The sequence below is a fragment of the Molothrus ater genome, chromosome 7 (assembly GCF_012460135.2).
Source record: "Molothrus ater isolate BHLD 08-10-18 breed brown headed cowbird chromosome 7, BPBGC_Mater_1.1, whole genome shotgun sequence".
NCBI lineage: Eukaryota > Metazoa > Chordata > Aves > Passeriformes > Icteridae > Molothrus > Molothrus ater.
In genome coordinates, this window is record NC_050484.2 from 19,574,909 (window position 1) to 19,596,670 (window position 21,762).

The window sequence follows — 21,762 nt, forward strand, 5'->3', positions numbered from 1 at the left end:
AGGAGGTTCATATATCTCATATATTTCTTCATTTCCAGACTGACTGTCCAGCTTTCCAAAGGCATGTTTTGATCCAGTGCAAATAGCATGGCTTAATGCTGTCTTTGGGGTAGACACAGCTGAGAGAGTTGTTTTCTGTGTACAAATATTTCTATCGTGAGAAAGTGGGATAATTATTATTGTTGTTATTCAAGTTGCATTCTTTGTGATTCTTTTGTACTGTTACATCATCAATGTTAGTAACCTGTACAACTTCTGAATTACCGGTTTCATTAATTTGTTTCTCTTGCTTCCTCCCAGTACTACCCACAATTACATTATCACCCTCATTAATATCCTTTCCACTTTGCTCCCTATTCTCTGATGCTTCTAGTTTATTCACCTTATCTTGCACATTTCCAGCTTCCTCATCCTTTCCATTATTGCCTGCTTCATTTTTCTTTACTTTACCGGTATTGGTACACTCTTTTTCAGGCAGAGTGGATGAATGTTGATTTTGTTGTGAATTTGTGGTGGTTTTTTTATTTTGCTCCATCACAGTGGGATTTTTCTGAGATTCCTTTTTGTTGCCCAGAGATTTATTTGTATATAAACTAGAATCTTCTTGAGCAAAACCTTCTGGGGGCCACTTTGACTTATTTACTTTAGCTGATTCTTCAATAGAGAATGTTTTCTTAGATGTTGCATCATCTGTTGAAGGAGGCCATGTCATTTTTAATTTACCTCTTTCTGTGGTTTTCAAATTATTATCCAAAATATCAGGACGAGCACCATCAGTACCTGCGTACAAGCCTTTATCAACTTCTGTAATTGGTTTAGGATCAACAGGTATGCTGTTAATGGGATTTGTTTCTGCAGCTTGAGTTTTGTTAATTGAACTAAGTTGATCCTTAGAATTCCATAAATCCTTATGCTGCTTGTGTCCAAAACCTTCATCATAATTTCCTTTTGATTTGAAAAGTTGCTTAAAATGGGGTTTACAATATATTTTTCCATGGAGAGATGCATAATTTCCCAAGCTGCCAAATGGAAGAAAATTTGTTTTATGCTTTTACATATAATAAATTACCATACACATCTCCCTTTCTACCCCCTCTCCCCCCGCCAAAAAAAAAGTATCTTAAATCTTTACTTGTGAATTTCCATACAATTTCAAAGTCAAAATGAAGGAGAAGAGTCATGCTTGGTGATTTAAGAAAGAACATAAACTCATTTGGTTGTTGCACAGAATATGTTTCAAATAGAAATGTTCCACAGCACTTCTGGGCTTTTTGGACCATTTTTCTTCATCTTGTCAACGTCCAAATCCTCAGTTTTTCTACAAAGTAGCAGCAGAATTTAGTCTTTGTGCAAATTATAGAAATTTGTGTTTGATTTATATTTGGATTCTTCTCCCAAATGAAGTAAAGGAAATGTGTGTAAATAACCCAGAGTGTGTTAATATCAAAATTGTTGGGTCTTTGCAGTCAGATAGGGCCATAAATTCTACATTTTATATGAAGGCTACAGACTGATTTGCTAATGCAGAGAATCATCATAATTCATTTTATGAATGAGGAAAATTAAAGAGAAAATTTGGTGTTTTGCAGATTACTTTTTTTGTAATTTAAGATTACTGCAAATCTTAAATTACACCTGAATTCCTGTGTGTACTGCCTCTGTTTCATGCTACCCTGAAGGTCAGCAATGGTCCATAGGAAGTATTATGGGGAAGAATTTGGAAGGCTCTGGGACTGAACAGTTCTATGAGAAATGTCTATAAGAAATTTAGAGGACTCATTCCATGTCACAGTGCAGATGTTAGGAGCAGAGAAGAAAAGGAGAACTCAGGATACCACTCTGTCAACCCAGCATCCTACAGGCTGAATAATCCTACAGTTGAAAATAATTTTACCATCTGTACTTATATTCAAAAGCAGGGTTGTGTGAGTGAACATGCAGATACTCTTACCTTAACTGACTGCCACAGTGGTGACATCGGAAACACGATTTGTGAAATTCTGCTTATCAGCAACAAGACATTCCATGGGGTAAACTCTCTGTTGGCAGAGTTTGCATGTTTCATATTCCTGAATCTGCAGTTTCTACAACCACATATTAAAAGGTTACAGATTAGTCTAAGCCACATGTTATGATTTGATTTTAACAGTATCAGTCCATATATTTTGTTAGAACATTTTCCATTTTCTATTAACTGGTATCTCAGTTGTTTATTGTAGGGTTTCCTTTTTGTTCAACTAACAGTAATACTTGGAAAGCCAAAAACTACCTACCCTTTGCATGAATCCATGCATTTGAAAGGACTTTACTAGGTACAATATCTTCCGTTTATTTGTAATAACTAATTATTGTGTGAAAAGTGGTAGAATAATAGAAGGTTTTCTAGTATAAGTGGAATTGAGTATGATGTATGTACAAGCTTTGAATGTACAATGAAAGATCAATAAGTAGGGATGGATGTTTGAAATTCTGATGAGGGTTTTTTGCTTAGCCATGCCAAATACACAATAGGGGTTACTCCTTTTGTGGTAACCTCCAGACTGCTCACTCACATGGTCCAAATATGCTATGGACATAATTATTTGTGTTTTAAAATTGTAGTTGTCAGACCTGATACTTTTTTCAGTTGAATTTTAATACTAAGGTAGCTACATTTATATTAACAGCTTTATAAAATCTTTGTGAAGTGTATTTAATTATGAAGAAAACTATTTCTCTATAAAGTAGAAAACATGAATAGAAAGTTTCCTACCAGTAAGGGGCACGCATGCTAGAAAGGGGCAGTCCATATGCATGGACTGCTTGTGAGCCGAGCACCAGGACTCAGCTGAATATTCTTAGGTACACAAGTATTCTGAATGTGGAGAGGGAGGAGAGGAAGGAGATAAGGTAATTAGAGGGGGAAAAATGGTGACATGTATCCTGGAAAATGGTCTCATTGAATGGTTACTTTGCTTCGTTGGATAGTTGATTGTGAGTGTTGTGCCTCAGAAGGCAAGTCAAGAGAAGAGGAAAACAAAAAGGGAATTTAAGGGAAATTTATCCCAAAACAACTTCCAGGACTGAATAGTGAGGCAATATTAATCTCCTTGAAATTGAATTGTGTGTTGTGTGGCAGTGGCGCAGTTTTGGTGGCTGGGGGCAGCCTCTGTGAGGAGCAGCAGGGCCTGCCCCATGCTGGGTACAACCAGCTCTGGATGCAGTGCCTGGCAGAGCTGCTCAGCCATGCTCCTCCTGTCTCTGGGAAAACATGTTCCAAGAGGGCAAAAGCTGCATGTGCAGCCAGGAATGAGGGAAAAAAGGGTCAGAAACAGCCCTGAAAACGTCAAGGTCAGAGAAGAACAAGGGGAGGAGACGCTGCAACAGAGATGCCCCTGCATCCTGTAGAGGAGACGACGGGAGCAGGTACTTCCCTGCAGCCTGGGGAGAGGACCATGCAGGAGCTGTCATCCAGTCATCCACACTACAGCCTCGGGGGAGCACCACAGTGGAGCAGGTGGGTATTCCCAGAAGGAGCTGTGGCATATGGAGAGCCCACACTGAAGCAAGGTAAAGGTATGAGAAGGAAGGAGCAGTAGAGAGGAACTGGTATGGACTAACCCCAGCCCCGCATTCCCCATCCCCTCAGTGCTACTGGGGGTGGGAGAGGGACAAGGAAAAGGCAGGAGTAAAGCTGAGACCATGAAAAAGAGGGCAGGAGGGGAGGAGTTGTTTCTCACAATCTGAATCTATCTTGATTGGAGATTATTTTTTCCCATGGCTATAAAAATAATTGGTAAGTGTGCTTATGGTGTTCCCTGTCTTTAAATTGTTCCATGAGCTTCTTCATCCTATTTTTTCTCTTTATCTTGTTGAGGAGGGAGAATGGGACAAGAAGCTGGAAGAAGCAGGTCAACCCACCACATGTGAATGGTCCTAGAAAATCAGTGAGGAAAAGGCTGGTCTGCTATTTGAGGTCATCAATATTTACCAGATAGAAAGAGATTAAAAAGAAAATCCAGAGGGTTAACTTTTAGAAAACTCTCTATTCTACTGGAACTGGGTATTTCTACTCCCTCTTAACATACTTGCCTTTACTGAGACTATCTGGGATAGTTTTCTTTATAGCAGCCCATACAATGAATGCTGTTTTGAATTTGGGCTCAAGTGCTGGTGACTAATGATGTCATCTGTGATGATGCTAACACACAGTGTTTTAGCTGTTGCTGAACAGTGTCAAAGTCCCTTCTTCTTCCCCCTCTGCTCTCCCACCCAGTCCCAAGCAGGTAGACTGGGGATGTGCAAGAACTTGAGAGAGCACGCAAACAAGAGAGCAGACCCCAGCTGACTGGAGGGATATTCCACAGCATATGGCATCATACTTAGCAATAGGAACTTTGGAGGGAAAGGAGAAGGAAGAGGGACATTCAGAGTGTTTGTCTTTACAAGTCACAGTTGTGCATGTTGAGGCCAAAGTGAATAGACATCAATTCTTCTTTTGCTTTGCTCATGGCCCAGCTTTGCTTTCTCTGTTAACCTGCCTCTCCCTCTGCCAACAGGCTCTCTTGGTTTTGCTCTTCTGATTTGTTCTCCCAGCCCAGTGTGGGATGTGGGTAAGTGGGTGTGGACTTAGCTGGCAGTGAGAGCCAACCCACCACATGAAGTATTTTGTTGGATCACCGCTAGACTGTGCCTCGTTTTACAAGCTCACAACCTACTCATGTTTAATTCTGCTCCTAGAGTGATTAGAGGTAGCACCCCTCTCTTGGTGCACAGTGCTGGGAATCCCAAAGCAAAGCTCTCTCTTCAGGAGTTTTTCTGGTGCAGGAGTGTTCAGCTTTGTTCTGCTGTTTCCTCTGCTGTTCAAGCATAAGCATTTGGTTCATCTATCAAATGGCTAAAGCTATGGCAACATCTGGTCTTCCTGCAGGATTCCATCCATATTCAGTGCCCAAAATAGATGCAAAAAAGGAGGACACTGATGTTCATCTTTCAGTAGCATATGTAATATTTTCTATGTTTCAAATGCATAACTTTGCAATCTAAATGCTATTTTAATATAATTTTTAAGTAAAACATGCACCATAAAAAGATGTCATGCTTAATTTTCCATGTTTACTTCATATTCAATTATTAATATATATATATTCACATCATATAGTTAAAAATTTTGTTCAATATGAAACAAATAATGGGCTTCAGCTCTTTGACAGAAACACAGAGTGGCTTCACTCCTTAGTGATGTGAAACCAGGACCCTGACATCTCGTTTCATTGCCTAAATTCAGACTAGAGATTTATGAACTGGTTAAATTACCTAGCAGGAAATAGCACTTTGGTTTTTTAGAAAATTGCATAGTAGTTTTTAAACCATTTCAGTAATTTTACTGAAACAGAAAACCCACTGAAACATAGTTCACTTTGTCTAAAGTCACATCTTGTATTTTACTGAACTAAAAATGGATGTGCACAAAACATGAGCATTATTTTGTCTCTACAGCTGTTTTATACAGACATTTTACTTCAGCTTAGAGGATGTGTTAATTTTAAACATGAAATGTGAGGTGCATTCCGTGTACATTTTCTAACATGTTAATGTATTTCAAATACAACAGTAATGCTATTTTAATTGTAATATTTATTTTTAGTATCTTTTGGTTTGCTGCATGTAATTCTTCAGGATAGATCTCTCAGTGTTAAACCTAAATTCCTGCATCTTCAGCTTCTCAGTCTTCTGGACTTCATATCTATCTATCTATTTGAATTCATATGTCTTATTTTTGTACTACTTGGGTATCGTTGCCATCCAATTCAGAATCAGAAACTCTGCTGTGCTCTAATTTACAGGAGCTGCTGCATCTCCTGTGGGACCTTGATCTTGCTTGTCTGATTTTTGTAGTGGATGTTTCAGATGAATTTAATTCCTTTGGATCCTGTGTGTGTCAAGGCTTTATTTCAGCTTTTTTGCCATGTGTGTAGCACTGTTTATGTTTTCCTCCACTGAGATTACACATAGGAGTTTTATTTTCACAGGTAAAGGCTGCATTCATCTGGTGGGTTATTGTGTAATGCCTCTTTTTGGTGTCTTATCCATGGACAGCTTCATTCTCCCACCTTTGAAGCTCTCTCTGGTAACACACTATGGCTGAGGTTCAAAACACATTATACTTCTCTTTATTCTTCTGTGAAGAGGTCAGCTTCTTTTTCAGCTCAGGCCTTGTCTGCAACAAGTTAAGGGAAATAACTGGGTTGAGCTGCTGAAGTTTATCCAGGTTCTGTGTTTCCAGCATGTACCTCAGAGTCTTTAAAGCACCATTAGAAACTTCTTAGATGCGTGTTTCAGCTGATACTTGTTCCTCTCTGGAGATTTTTATTCACATAGTTGGGTGGCTGCATTTCAAACACCCATCAGCCTGCACCAACACCTCCTGTGCCTAATGCAAGGACATTGTCCATAGTTCCTGCAGAGCCCGGGGCATGTGCATGCAGCACATCAAGCGGCTGCATCTGAAACATTCAGGCTGAGTATTTTACCATTTCTTCCTGCAATGGTTCCTTCTCTGCAGTACTTCTAGCTTCATCTGGGTTTGGAGGATCATGGAATGGAAATGGAACAAAAGGCTGGTTCTCACAGACCTGTCTTAGAGACAGGACCTCTCCTCTCTGGATTTCATGCCACTGGGCATTATTTTTCTGGCCTTGTGAATGATAAAGGCAAAGCCATTTAGATGTACCTGCTGTATATCTAAAATCAAATTCTGTATTTCAGATCCGTAGGGGGATAGAATATAAGAAATAGTGTAGAAAGTAATCTTACCCTAAGGAGTTGCAGCTGGGCCAATTACCAAAGCTTAGGAACAGGCCTGACTTTACCAGGCCACAGCTGTAACCAATGAGAAGAAGAGTGCTATGAAAGAGTGGGGTGGGTGGTTGAGAAGGGAACTGGAGTTGGTTACTGCAAGAAGAAGGAAGAGTTAGTGTTTGGAGGAGATGCCCATGAGAAACACAAAGAGGGTATGGGACTTGTGCTAAGGAGAAAACAGTATGGAACCCCTGCAATAAGATGATAACACAGTTCCATGACATAAAATATTAGAAAATGTTTTTCTAAGTGTTTTCTTAATATTGGGTGTAAACAACTATATAAATGTCTTAGTTCACATAAATTGCTTTAGGTACAGATCTGTGGACACAGTGGACTTTGTTGGAGAGCTGGCTGGTCTAGTGGACTCAAAATACATTAATATTTCCATTGGAGCTTTTGCATAAGTGTTGGGAAGTTTTCCTGTACTTCCATGTATCAGGAGCAAATAATGGCAGAGGTAGAAGTTCCATCCTGTTTTTTCCTTGGTGTAGAAAATTCCTGTAGTCTGCTTGCTGAAGTTGTAGCAGTAGCAGATGAACTGTTGAAGTCAATGTGATTTCCTGATACTTATTTTCCATCTTTAGGGGCAAAAGTGTTGGGTTGTCTGTGGTTTATGGTTGTTTTTTTCCTTCTTTTTTCCCCTTTTTTTTTTTTTTTTAAGCACAGTAATGTAGAAAACAATTTTTCTATTCTGCACAAAAGCTAGTTCTGCAAGCATCCAAGCAATAGGATTATAATAGGATCTGGAAAGACACAATCTATCAGCTATTGCTCAGAATGCATAAAACCAATCTTTTGAGCTAAGAGCTGTGATATTTGCATCATAGAATATATGTGAAAATAAATGTGGAATTCATGCAAAATGATGATTGAGCAGTCTTGGAGATTTTACTGCAGCAAATGCAGACTTTGCACTATAAGCATAACAAACTTTAGCTGTAGCTTGTGTTCATTTAAATTTCTTTTGAAAGTGGTATTTTCAGGCTTCTGAGAGTCTGTGGTGACAAATTATACATATTTACAGATTCAAAACAATGAAAGAGGAAACTATTCATCAGAGGAGAAAATGCAGAAGTTTTTACCTTGAATTGTTTTTGTCACATACTGTAAGTACTTATGGAGCTTTCTAACGTATTTCATGTTACATTATGTGCACTTAATTCCTGAAGTTTATATATTCCCACCACTTCCATAAGTTACATTTTAAATCATAATTATTCAAAATAGAAAATCAGACAGCATGGCAGACCAGAGTCTTAACTTCTGATTTGCATAAGGAAAGATCGCTCATTAAAAATACAGACCTTTACTTCTTTAGCAGATGTTGTGATCTCTCTGTCAGAGTGAACAGCCTTCTCCTGAGCTGCCTTCTCAATCTGCTCTTTTAAAATCTGTGTTACAGTCTTTGGGAGCTCTTCATTCTGAGCTGAATTGATTACTGCAATGGGAAGAAGAATAAAAAGATTGGTTTTCCTCCAACCTGCATTTTATGAAATTGATTTTATCAGTGAATTATAACACATTTAAATCTTGGAAAAACTGTGTTTAGCCTTGTGGAAGACTAGAGAGTCACTTGATCAGTAGAGAAATCTGTAGAGAAAATGTCACAATAATTGTTAAGGGACATAATATAAACTACTGTTTTTCCATACCTGAGTGGTGTGGCAGGACCAAAGGGTGACTGAGGTGTGTGGGACAATGAAATGCATGAATTCTTGTTCAAGGGCTAAACTGCAGCAGCAGTGTCTTAACAGTGTGATCTTCTTCACTGTGATATTCTGCAGATTATTCAGGTCAGCTACTAACTGAACCGTGCCCATCCACAGCTTTGTATGTACAAGGACTGGTGTTTGCTTATATTTTCGGACAAGTTGTCAAGTCCCCTGTTCTTTCAAGCAACTCAGACCATACTTAAAACCACATCCTTATGCAAACATAATCTCTTCATACTGAATTCTGACTCCTTTCTGAAGTCCCACTGAAGCTCAGGAATGAGCTGTGCTGAGAATTGGAGCAGTGTGTGTTTTCATGTTTAAATGCTAAGAACAGTACATCTGTGGGAGTAAAGGTATTTGCCATTGCTCATTTGTGAGCATTTATTCTCATGCCACTTCTTACCTGTGTCATGCTGAGTGAATGTAGAAGCCATTTTCATTTCATGAATAACTTGCTCATGAGGAGAAACCTGTGCACAAAACCTTCGCTTTACTCACGATTTAGTGCAATGCCTAAGAATTTTACATACTTCTGAAACCATATTTAAAATATTGCATCAATGAAAAATATCAATGTAAATATAAAAATTATCATGATAAAACAATAATACATGAAAAACATGTAGTGAAACACCTGTAAAAATTATTATGTAATGAGATAAGCTCTCAGCAGAAAATCCAGATCTTGCTGTACCAAGAGGTAAAGGAGGAAGAAACAAAGCAGGTATGTATCAGTAGTTACCTCTTGTGTTTGAGAGGCTTCTGTCTGACTTTCTTTAGCGGTCATTTCGTTGCACTCAGCTTCCCTGGTGCTATTTGATACTGTGTGGTGCCTGCTACTTGATGTTTCCTCAAGACAAACCAAAAAAATTCACATTAACAGCTAATAGTAAATCAGATTTTTTTTTCCCTCAAGGGCTGTCAGAAATTAATTCTGATGGAAATGGTGTAACAAGAGCAGCCATTTTACAGCAGAGTGCCATTGTTTTTATCTTTGAAATTTATTGCTTATCAACATTGGAACTGGCTTTTTTATAACACAGATGTCAGGTCTTTGTTACTGCAGCAAGACGCTGGCCAGCAGATATGGCAAGGTGCATGAATAGGTAAAATGCCTAATTGGACTGGAAGGGGGCAGAGGTGACAAGGAGGACTTGTTCTGGCTTTATGTGCTGTGCCTCCAACTTGTTGCCTGGCAGTGGACATAATGCTAATGCAATTTTTAAAAAGAAGTGTAATATGTCTGTATGAGGTGATGACTCCCTGCATATGCTTTATTAAGTTCTTCCAATGCAAAAATCATGCTGAATTGCAATTGTGGAAAATATGACCCATAAAGTAACCAAAAGATCCTGTAAAATATACAGGGACTGTATATTTTGTAACTACAAGCCTGACAACTGCAGTGTAATAAACAGTGTATCCTCAGGAGTTTAAAGCATTGTCCAAGATGTCTGTGTAAACTGATTTCTGAGTCTGTGTTTGGTTTGGCTTCAGTTTCTGACAGTGATTTGTTTTCTTATTTGAAGCCTGCCATTGAACCTGTGTTACATCATTACCAGTGTCTATGGGGTACTTTGAGACTTAGTGATTAGAAGAAATAAATCAAAAAGACTGATGTTATTAAGCAGTCCTGGGCTTCCTCTCCCATGCACACAGAGCCATCTAACAAATAATTTCACTCATGTCAAATTATATTTTCTTCTTCATTTGTTAGAAGGAAGCTTGTCTATTAGTTTCTACTGATAATAAGCTTTCAAATGAAAGGAGCTTCTGGTCCCTCCAGCAAGAGTTTCCCAAGTGTTCAATGTAACTTGGACAGGAATGGAGGCAGTACTGTGTTTCTGAGATTGCTGGTGTACATCTAGTGCAGCATAGAGCTCTAAGCTTCCTGCATCTCAAGTCCTGATTAGTACTTGAAATTCAGTTAATTGTGGGGCAAGAAATTACTTCTTTCTCTTAGTCATGCCATGAGAAAGCATATATTTATGGGATCCACCTTCAAACTAAGGAATGCTTACACAGCTTGCATCTCCATTAATACTTCTGCTGAATCAATATGGGGGTCATCCACTGCCTGGCCTGTGATTCCTGCCTTGCAGTGGGCAGCAAGGGTTCTTAGATCTATGGCATAGAAACAATGAGCATTCCCTCCATGGGCTTTAGGAATTCTTTTCCACTTCTGTGCTGCCAAATCCTGTTTCAGCTATAAGATGAATTAAAGTTGTACAAACAAAGGGTGGAATAAATTTTCTTATTGCTGTTGCAGTAAATGATTTAGTGCACTGCCAGTGTCAAAAGCAATCCTGTCTGAACTGTTGGAGCTCATTGAGGCTTGAGGAGAGCAGGTCACAGCATGTCCTGCTTTTACAGGATGTCCTGTTTTACACTTGCAGGTTCTGTGTACATAACACTTGTGAGGGATACTGAGCTAACCACAAATCAGGTTGAAAAGAGGCAGTTCAGAAAGAATGAAGTGTAAATTTTTCCATCTATTCTCAGTTTAATGGTTGTGGAGGTGTATGTCTAATATGCCTTTTCATTCTATATGGATATGAGTTTTAATATATTTATGCATGTATATGCTTTTTCATTTAAGATATGTTTTTCTGTTTTAATGTGCATGCTTTAGATATGTAATTCAAGCTCTCATTACTGGAAAAGCTCATTCATGAAACATGAAATATGTTCAGAGTAGTCATTATGTGTCCTTTGAATGGTGTGGGGCATTAAAAAGAAATATAATTATGACTTAATGTAGTCAGGAAGCAAATCTAATCTGAATGTCACTAGTGCTTTGTTGCTGTAAATTTGGTACTGCTTATGAAGTAGTTGCCATATTGCAAAAGACCATAATAATTTAATGCTATAGCAATGGCCATTGAAAGTCCAGCCCAAACATTATAAGCCAGATTTTGATGATATAATTACCCAGCCTTGCTCTGGGCATGCTGGGAGGGAGAGGGACGTGGAGGATTTCTTATTTTGTGTGTCAGTCAAAATGGCTAATTGAAATTCCTGTAACACGATGTTAAATGCTGCTCATTTATTACTCTGAACAAGTGCCGAGTTAGACCACCTGTGGTTTCATCTCTCCTCTATAACTGCCAACTGTTAGATATAGCATTACTGTAGGTAGGGTTCATTTAGTCTACCCCATTATGGTTGTGGCATGTTTTGTAGATCCCATGGACTTTGTAGTATATTCTATAAAATTGGTCAATTACATTTTATTTATGGTATAGCATAAGTAAGTTTCAGAAAACCCTGTCAGCTGGATGATTGTCGGCATGCTGCTTGCTCATGGATGGTTTCTCAAAATTTTTAAATTTTCTTTCAGACTTCTTTATCCTCCAGTCTCTCACTTTTGTTTCCCTTCACCCTTTGTGTGGGCTGCTGGCCTTCCCATGCACATCTGCATGGTGCTTAACACAGAGCACTGTAGTGTACTGGTGTGTCTCTGGGTAATAAGGCACTCTAGCCTAAAACAATACTATTTAAAAATAAACATGTAAGTCCAAGAATAAGTCTGTGTAAGTTTTTTTAGAGGAGTGGTTTTTTTATGTAGGCATTCAGATTCTGTTACTGAAGGGAGCTGTAATTGCTACACACGTTTTATGTTAGCGGCCCATACAACAACTTTAGTGCTTCTGTACTGCAATAATTTAGATAGAACAGTTACTGATAATTCAAATCTGGCACATTTTTCAATAAGAATTCTGTGTAATTTAGAACAACGTTTGCTTTTTTTGTGCTGATATTTTTAGTTTTCTTCTGGTCTAATAACAATTGAAACATACTTTCTCTTTCAAAAATAGAATTGTTTTTCAGCTCAGAATATGTACATTACATTATATGTAAATATGCATATAACATGTATACAGTTCTCTATGTCAGTATGTATTTCAAGGGGATTAAATGGCTCAGAGGTTCGTCCAAGCACAAGAGACTTTTACTATCTCACAATTGATGCATAATGTGTTTAGTTGAACTGTACATTATTGTACAACATATAATTATATCAACATAACATTATGTCAACATATAATCTGCCATAAGTTGGCTAACATAATTTTGTTTATGTATTGGCAGATTTAGAACTTTCTGTTCTGAATGAACAGTATGTACAAACTTGTAAGCAGCAGTGGAAGTAAATTGTGATCCTGACTCTTCAGTTACAAAGTTAGTGACAATGGAATGACTCTTGCATGAATCTTTATTTCTTCCTCAAAGTAATGCTTTTTTATCTATTTATGTTCTTTAGCACAGTCTCGCTGCACACCAGCTCTGTGAGAGTCTTGCAGAAGTTTCATACAAGAACTTCACTTATCTGCACTTCATCCCTATGATTTGTCAGCCTTGCTTATTTGTATGTATATACTCAGGGTGTCTTGGGCACTATATGAAAGATTTTGATAAAATTGTGAGGTTTTCACCATTCACTGACATTGTCCCATTATTCAGTCTCTCTGCAGTTGCTAGAAAATTGGCAATTGCTACTGTAGCCATCTTAGAAAATTCCTCTGGAATGACCCTCAGTGAAGGAGGAGTAGCTATGGCCGTGTCAGTTCTGACATTCTGTACTGAATGGGTGCGTGAATGCCAGATGTTTTCTCTGTATTCCACTCTTTGCTGTGTTGGAGGTTCAGCTCACTTGCCAGCAATGGCTCATTTCTGACACTGGGCACTGAGGCTGTGCCTGAGCCATCAGGTGGCTGAGCTGGGGTAGCAAAGCACTCCAGGCTGGCACCTGCTCAGGTGTGACACCAAAGCTCGTGGCCTCTTCTCATCTTGGTGGCTGAGCTAGAAGGTGCTTATGGTGCTGGTGGTGAGATCACAGACCAGGTCTCTAATCAGACTCTGGTTGAGTTTATGAGCACAGGGCAAGTCTGTGGTCAGCTTTCATTGCTGCTCACCATTTTGGAGATGAGTGTATTGAGCTCTACTGGTATTATGGCACCTATTACAAAGAACCAATTTCCAGTACAATGTAGAGAGCTAAGAGCAATACCTGCTGCCTGAGAAAAACAGGAAGATGAATAGTTCATATTTGCGTATTTGATGACAAATATGCATATTGTCATGCAAATTTGACAAATTTTCATATTTTGAATGAAAAGTCATAAACTCTTTATACAATAATTGAATATGTAGTAGAATGTCCAGCTATTTAGATTGCTTTTAAAAAAATTAAAAATTGCTTTAAAAAAAAATAATTGCATCCTTGTATACAGTCCTTATTTTATCTTGGATTAATAGTTTGAATTTATCCAGATCTGGAGATCTGTCTTCAAACTGTGTTTTCTGTTTTGCCCCAGGATGGATCCAGTGACCTTGAATAATCTTTCAACTACTTAAGTGTATAATCCCATTTTCCATGAAAGTGCAGTTATGTTACATAGAAATGGGATTTTATGGTCTTGCAGTAAGTTATTTAACCTAAATTTAAAGATGGTTCCATTTGGTCTGAGTGATTTCATTTTTCAGTGTGTGTGGCTATTTCTGCTGATGATTTGAGAGAGCCTCCTCAACTAGCCACAGAGGAAAAATATGTGGATAAGTATGCTTTGAGGTCACATCTTGACTGGAGAAATGGAACTATTCTAGTGGCTTTGTGGAGAGATGGATGTCCTGGGAAAATGCATCTAGACATCAGAGAAATTAAATTATTGAGTTCTGCGTTAGAGAAAAGTCACATAATTTCTGTACAGGGCTCTGTATTCCTTCACCCATAAAACTGGCAGGTAGAGTGGGCCACATCATCTGAAAAGTATGTACATAGCACTTCCTATTAGCACAGATTATGTACCATCATGGGTATGTCCCACTATGGCATTTTTCTGCTTGCTTGAAGATGCATTCATACCCCTGCAGCAAACTGTGTCTTCTTCCCTACAAACTGGAGTTGTGCTTGTTGTCTGTACAAATTGTTGATATAGATACTGATGGATAAGAAATGAGAGATTAGTGGTAGATATGATGATACTTACTTAACATTAAGAGAAGCCTATGGCCAAATGTTAATGTGTCTTTTTCTACAAAGCTGGGAGAACAATATTGCTTAAAAATCTCACCAAGAAGTGAGGGATGGTAAAGAAATTTACTGTTTTTCAGAGTGTACAGGACAGATTGTACAGCACTTTATTACAGGGGATTTCACATAGTACAAAATTGTTACGTCCTACAACAATTTTTCATGGTATAGCCTAATGAAGCAATGAAATGTAAAGGTCTTTTGTCTGAAGTAACACTTAGTTACTGCTTTGTTCTACTTCCATGTAATGTCTGGGTTTTTCTGTGCAATTTTTGATCTGTCTAGGGAAATTTATTAGATTCAATTCAGTGGAAGCAGAAAACTCCTTTTGAAAGAAAATGACTTAACATCAAGTGGAATAAATGGAAAATATCACCGTGACACATGATAATGTATAAATCATAGTTTATAGACAGGTTTTGGTATAAAATACTGCCATAGTAATAATCTGCTTTACTCAATCTAAGTCTACTTGAGTCTAATCTATAGTGAGTGTTCATCTGCATAAAAAATATATGAATCCTGTGGTACATCTCAAATATAAAATTCTATGAGTATGAACATTAGAGAAATATTGTCTTATTCATAATGAAAACTCATCAGTAAAGCAAGCACTAATATTTTTTTCCTCAGTTATCTAGTAAGGCAGACCAGATTTGATAGCATTAAAATGCTGTTGTTACCTGTAGAGATCTATGTTGTTGCTGGTACTGAACAAAGGTCTTTTTTGGAGACATCCTTTGTACTTTCTCGAATTGTTTCCTCACTGCTGCCAGGCCACCAGGCACAGTACAGAACTTGGTCTTCTGTGAACTCTAGAGTGATAAAGTAAGACCAGTTGTTTTCTATTTGCACATAAAGCGTACTTCTATGACCTATTTTTTTTTTTTTTAAGCAGTATGCAGGAATGACTCAGAGAATCATAAATACTGGTTTTGCCAAGTTCATTATACAAAGGATCTGAGCTGCAACTTCTGGCTGGGATTTTAGGATATGGTAAAACCACACTTTTTAACCCTTACTGTTTATGCAGAACTGAGGAAGATTTTCCTGGCTGAGATCTGAAGACACAGTTTTCGGTTATTCCTGACTGATAATTCACTGTGTAGTGAGGAGGTCCATTTTAATAATTTACAAATTCTGTTAACCAAATACATTCTGTGCTACGTGGTATCAATACTTTAAAATTTGCAGTAAAATACTTAATCCTATTGATAAACATCTCGAGAGAGTTGTAAAACAAAATGAAGAAAGATTTTTTTGTAAATACTTTTATATAATGCAAATTTTAAATAATTTTATTACAAAACAATACTTATTCATACACTTTTTCTCATAGAGCAACTATTTTAAAGTGCAGCAATTTCAAATTCTTTAGTTTGAACAGCAGGAGGTCTAAACTTAATGTGCTCTTCAATATGATTTTATTATTTAGTAATAATTTTAGTAATGCAGATGCTGCTGGCTATCACAAGCCTATAGCCCTAATAAATGCAGCTCATGCAACAGTGAAAGAAAGACCCAGTCCTAATGAGTTAAAGGGAATTGTCCAGGTGACCAAAGCTCCATAGCATGAAAAATCTCTCTCAGCAGAGATAGAGACTGATGCATCAATTAGTTTGCTGAGTAGGTTTGTTAATTTAGGTGTCAAATTTTGATCCCCATAATCGTCCATCAGTCAGCTTGGGTAAATAAAGAATGCAGGATGTGTCACTGTGCAAAGCAAATGGAGAGGTAGGAAGGTAAGAAACCATTGATGTCTTACATGGGCGAAGGACACAGCAGCCTTGTACATAGCCATTCTTTCTTTAAAGGAGACAGTCTCCTGGAAATCCAGCAGTGTGTTATCAGCCCTGGGAGTGCTCTCTTTAGATAGTCCTCTTACAAGTTTGCGAGACTCCACTGTAAGTACAAACAGACATGGTATTTTCTAAGAGGAAAATAACTACATTTTTCTAAATCTTGAAATAGAAGCAGTAGCAGAAAGAAGTATCATCAATTTTTAAACACGTTTATCTTATTTTCAGTTTAGAGCTTAGGGAGTACAGAAAAATTTAAGTCAATGAAACTTTTCAGAGGAGGGGAAATTTCTTGGGTAAAAGCAATAAGCATTTTTAATTAAAAATTATAAATTTTAAACAACAAGTGTAGTATTTTTTGATAGTGTTATATTTGCGTTATTTTATACTGTAAAAAGTAATTTTGAGTACTACAAGTAGTTTATTATAATTAGATATATTATGTTCTAATTAGCCTTAGACTTTATAGTATTAATTTGCTTACCAAAGTCTGTTCTGAGTCTATTGTAGATTTCAGTTGTTTACTGATCTTTCATTAGGGTGTGTTTTAGTTGGTTTATTACTAAATCCTTGTAGAACATTAACTCCATTACTAACTACATTTTAAACTTGTTTCAAGGTGTGAAGCGGTTACAGACTTACCTAGAAGTATTGGTAATTTAGCTACAGTGCATGTGGAGACAACAGCTCAGAGGATGCCTGAAAAAGCAGCTTTGAGTTACTAGCACTAGGGGGTTCTTCTGCTGCTTTCTGCACTCATTTGACTGTGTCAAAAGAATTCCATGTACCCCAAAAAGTGCCTTAAATTTAGTCTAAAGATATTTTTCCTTCTTTTAGACAAAGGGAAGAAGTATGTTGTGATCATCTCTCTTGTCTGTGGTAGGAGAAATGCAACCAAAAAATTGACTTTTGAACAAGTGTCCGTTCCTCTGGCACAGGACCTAGTGACAGGGAAGGGATTTCCCACCAAACATAAGGTTTCCAAGGCACACCTGGCCTTTCTGCCTGTTCCCTCTAAAGCTGGCGTAAGTGTTCAAGGTTTGGATATAGCAAGCAAATATCACAAGTAATACTAATCCTCAATAAAAATCAGATGCAGACATGCATAGAAGAGTGATATCAGTGTAAATATACTCAGTTTCTTAGTATTTTTACCTGACCCTACTCATAACTTACAAAAGGAAAATTTTCTTTGCTGTTATGCCTATACCATGCAGTAATTCTGCATATTTCATGTTATGGTAGACAAAAGAATTGTACAGTTCAAGAAATAATAATAGCAGCAGTGAAAGAGTCAGTGAAAATCAGCTGAAAGTAAAAGAGCTTTTTAGGGAAAGTAGAAATGAGAAGAGAGAAAACCGCTGTTTTTCAAATAAGTCTGTGCATTAAACCCAAGCTAACCAAAACCATGAAAAAATCAAAAGTACACTTTGGCAACGCAGAGGGATAGTCCACCGCAGCCAAAAAGTGTCAGCTAACTTTTAAGGCAGATTGAATTATGTAACACACCAGAATGAAATTTATTAGCCATTGCTGTAATTGTTAAGAATGTTAAGGAGTTAAAAATCTTTCTTGGTATTTTGGTTCAACAAGGGATTTTTGGATTGTGCATAGTCATAAACATGTGAATTGCTTTATGAAGTGCAATGGGAATACTCATGTGCATGAAGTTAGATGTGGTTTAAATTCCTTGCTGATATGAGGCTAATGAATTTAATGGACTATTTTAAAAAACATTTTAATAGATACATATTATTAACCACCTGGGGAGTGAAGGTAATAGAAACTATTCTCTTGTTAGCTTTAAACAGAATTTTTTGACTTAAGAAGCTAGTTAGTTTATAACATAATGTGAAACTCTTTGTAGTGGTATGAGAGCTTAAATGATCTAAACCTTTGCTTATTCATTTTGCTCTAAGCTTTGCTCGTTCAAGTAAATTTGAAGGTGTGATATATTCTGATTCTTTCAGAGATAAATGTATGTTTTAAAATGAACTGGTTGGTAAGAAGAGCCTTATCAATTTGAGCTATGCCAACAAAATCTGTTTGCCTTTGTCATATGCGGCTTGTACGATGGTATCTATTACGGAGAATTTAATTCTTTTATTAGTCATGAGTTACATTAATTCTATAAAGTAAATGAAGCTTGACCAATCATTTGTGTGTAATAGAACTTCAGAATTCTAGCTTTTTGCAATTTTTTTTTTTCCAACAATATGCCTCCATAGCTATCCAGTATGGGCTTCTCCAGCATATGAACAGCAATATGAGCATTGCCTTCATTGTTTTAAAGTGGAGACAACAGAGGATTTTGGTACTCAGTCATAGAGCAGTAAATTTTGCTCAATACCTCTTCTAGGAAAATAAGATTTTGGTCTAACTGGAACATTTAGGAAAAACTTCCATAGCACTTTAGTGGTTTGAGGGTATTGTTCTTGCTGAAAAATTGAGGCAAGTTGGCATATATTGTTACTGGTTATAAAAATCTCAAATCTCACAGTGATGGGAGAAATAGTCTATGGATCAGCATGATCTTATTTTTTCAGGACTTTTTAGAAGTTTAAGATTTTTCACCAGTGGTTTCAAGATAAAATGAGCCTGTAGGGAATTTACTTATTATAAGACTGTCTGAATCCAAAATGGGATATTATGGTTCTCACAGGAATATAGAAAAACATTATCCCCTGTGGGGCTGTCACATTTTTGGAAAAAGCTAAATGTATAAGAAGTGCGAGTTGTTGACTGTGCGTTTTTGCATAAATCATATTCTTTGTTATTCCTGGTGGATCAAAAAATGTTTCTGAAACATGCTGTGCCATATTTAGACTCAAAGGCCAAGTGGATGTGGAATGGAGGATTCTGTTTTCTTGTCAGAGAGGAGGAAAAAGAAAAGGCTTTGTGCTAGAGATCTCTAAAAGAAGTGGAAAACACCACAAAATACTTCTTAAATCCAAAGATACGTGAAAAACTTCAGAAGATGCAGAGAAGTTGCACAAAAAATACTGCCACAGAGAGAACTATAGCTCTGTCTAGTTAATCTTAGACAGTTGTGGAGTGATATGGTCATAAAATATAATTATCCTTCCAAGAAGAAATGAGTGGGTATTAAAGGTCTCTTTAGTTTGATAGGGGGAAAAAAAAAGGAAAACAGATAGCCAATGGCTGAAAGTTAAGCTTGATAAAAGAACAGGTCTGTAGTTTGAACTATGAGCTTAATAAACTTAGCAGCATTAGCTAAAAAAGGTCTTATGAATTCAAGTTTCCCTTTCCCTTTAAAATTCTAGAGTCTGACAGATAAATATGCAGTCTAAATGTTTTCTGATTAAAAAAAAGAGTAGAATCAATAATTGTTTGATATGATGTAGAAAGCTTATTAATTTTATTGGGAGACTAGACAAGTCTTTGAATGCTGTTTATTTGGGTAATCTGTTATTTTATATAAGGTCAAGTCCTGGACACTCAGAAGTCAATAAGTGGTTTTTAATCAGAAAATTTGATCATGCATATTCTTTCTCTGTTAAACCAAAGCACAGATATAGCTACTTTTTGATATCATCAAGCATTGGTCTCCAAAGCAGAATATGTGCACCCTAGGGGCTCTGCAAGACAGTCCTTTGAGGTGCAAGGTTCTCATATTTTTTTGTGAATAAATACTTTTTAAATATTTCTTTTTTTATCCATCCTACTTTAACTTTTATTTTGGTATATGTTGCCTAAGGTTGTACTAATAGAGTAGCACACGTACATGATTTGTAAATAAATATACAAACATTAGGAGGGCAGACTTGTAAATAGTTTAATGGTGGAGGTGTCCATCAGAAAGGTTTGGAGACCACTGCCTTAAAGCAAGGTATCAGGTCAATGGGGTAATGCTAACCTTCAGAGCTGTTGCTGTGGCCATTTTCTGATGACATCTTTTCAAAGATTGCTCTCCCTCTTTTCACGCTAGACTCCTCCTGAGAAACGGCAGAATGGTTCCCAGGCTGACTCTTCAATGGTGATGAAAGTGAATTTCTCTCACTTTCTGTTTCCTGTTAAAAGACATCAAGAACAGGATATGTGCTACAAGTTATAAATAGGAAAGAAATGTGGGTTTTGGGGCAAATGGAGTGTACAGACAACCAATGGATTAACTACCAGTTGTTCCTTTGAACACTTTTTGTGCATAGAAAAGGTGACAGAGGGAATTTTATAAACTTCATTTATCATTATGTAAGAATACATAAAACCAGCAAATAATGTCTTGGAAATCAGATGTAGATGAGCATTTTTACTTCAGAAATTTGATTTTCAATTCTGTTGTGTCTTATCAACTGAATTTTGGTTATCACAGTAGTGGGCCAATGTTCCATACAGATAGTTTATACAATGTCATTAGCATCTCATAATCATTCTGTGGTCTCCACCCTTGAAGGCATAATGGGTAAATTATTGCTAACTAAGGCTTCAATGTGTTGCCGTTTGTGTTTTGGGTGCTTCTCCTTCCTTCCATGCAATCAATGTGCTACTCGGTATGAAGTTGGACACAATGGCTGTAAAATCTCATCTACAGGTCTTATGCTAAGTAAATAACTGAAACTGCTGCAGTAGAATCTTTTTTCTTTTTTTTTTTTTTTGCAAGGGAGTAACTTGAAAGGTTCACTGTGTGTCCATTTCCTGAAAAAGAAGTTACACTATCAGAATAATAAGTGACTAGGTGGTTGGTTTGGTGACAGCGTAAATCTCTCCTGCAAGATTTTGCAGCACTTATCTGCTAGAGCCATTAATTACTTAAATGGTATAGGTTTTCAAAATGTACAGGCTTCATTAGACTACTTCCTTTTTATTGTTTGCAGGCAGCTTTATTATTGTATACAAATTTTGTGCTATTCTTGTATGTGATCTCATGGAAGTAACTTCTAACTGCTTTTAGACTTAGATATTATCCATTATTTGTGTAAGAAGCAGAATAATTTGACCCCTGAGTTGATTATCTGAGGTTGGAGAGTATTTTCCCGTAAGTATTGAAAAAAAGAAAAAAACATAATGCATTGCAAATTACTGAATTTTCAAATAGAAATCTTACAAAGGAAATAATGAAAAATAAATTGTAAAAGCCATTTTTGCAGTAAAATTTAAGAAATTTATATGTGTTCACCTTGGATTTTATGAAACTAAAAGTGAACAAGCATTGGAAATGTACTTTTAAAATGAGTGCATCCCTGGCAATCAAGGACAATTGTCCTTCACCCATCTTTAATAAATTTATGCTTTTCTCAGACCTGCTGCTAGTTCTTATCTTAAATATGGGTTGTATTTCACATCCTGACCAGTAGTCATTCATTGCAAGAGCGTTCCTTCCAGCACATGTACAATAGGTTATGCCTTGTGG

General features: G+C 37.1%; 1 protein-coding gene across 1 annotated transcript; it reads right to left on the reverse strand.

Annotated features, from left to right (window-relative positions):
- Nucleotides 1-151: 151 nt before the first annotated feature.
- On the reverse strand, nt 152-16,387 carry XIRP2 (xin actin binding repeat containing 2). Its single transcript, XM_054515500.1, is given in 8 exon segments — nt 152-1,019; nt 1,952-2,000; nt 2,003-2,084; nt 8,148-8,281; nt 8,962-9,028; nt 9,301-9,408; nt 15,276-15,407; nt 16,358-16,387. Coding segments are annotated over 8 exon segments (1,470 nt in total).
- Between the last annotated feature and the right edge of the window lie 5,375 nt (nt 16,388-21,762).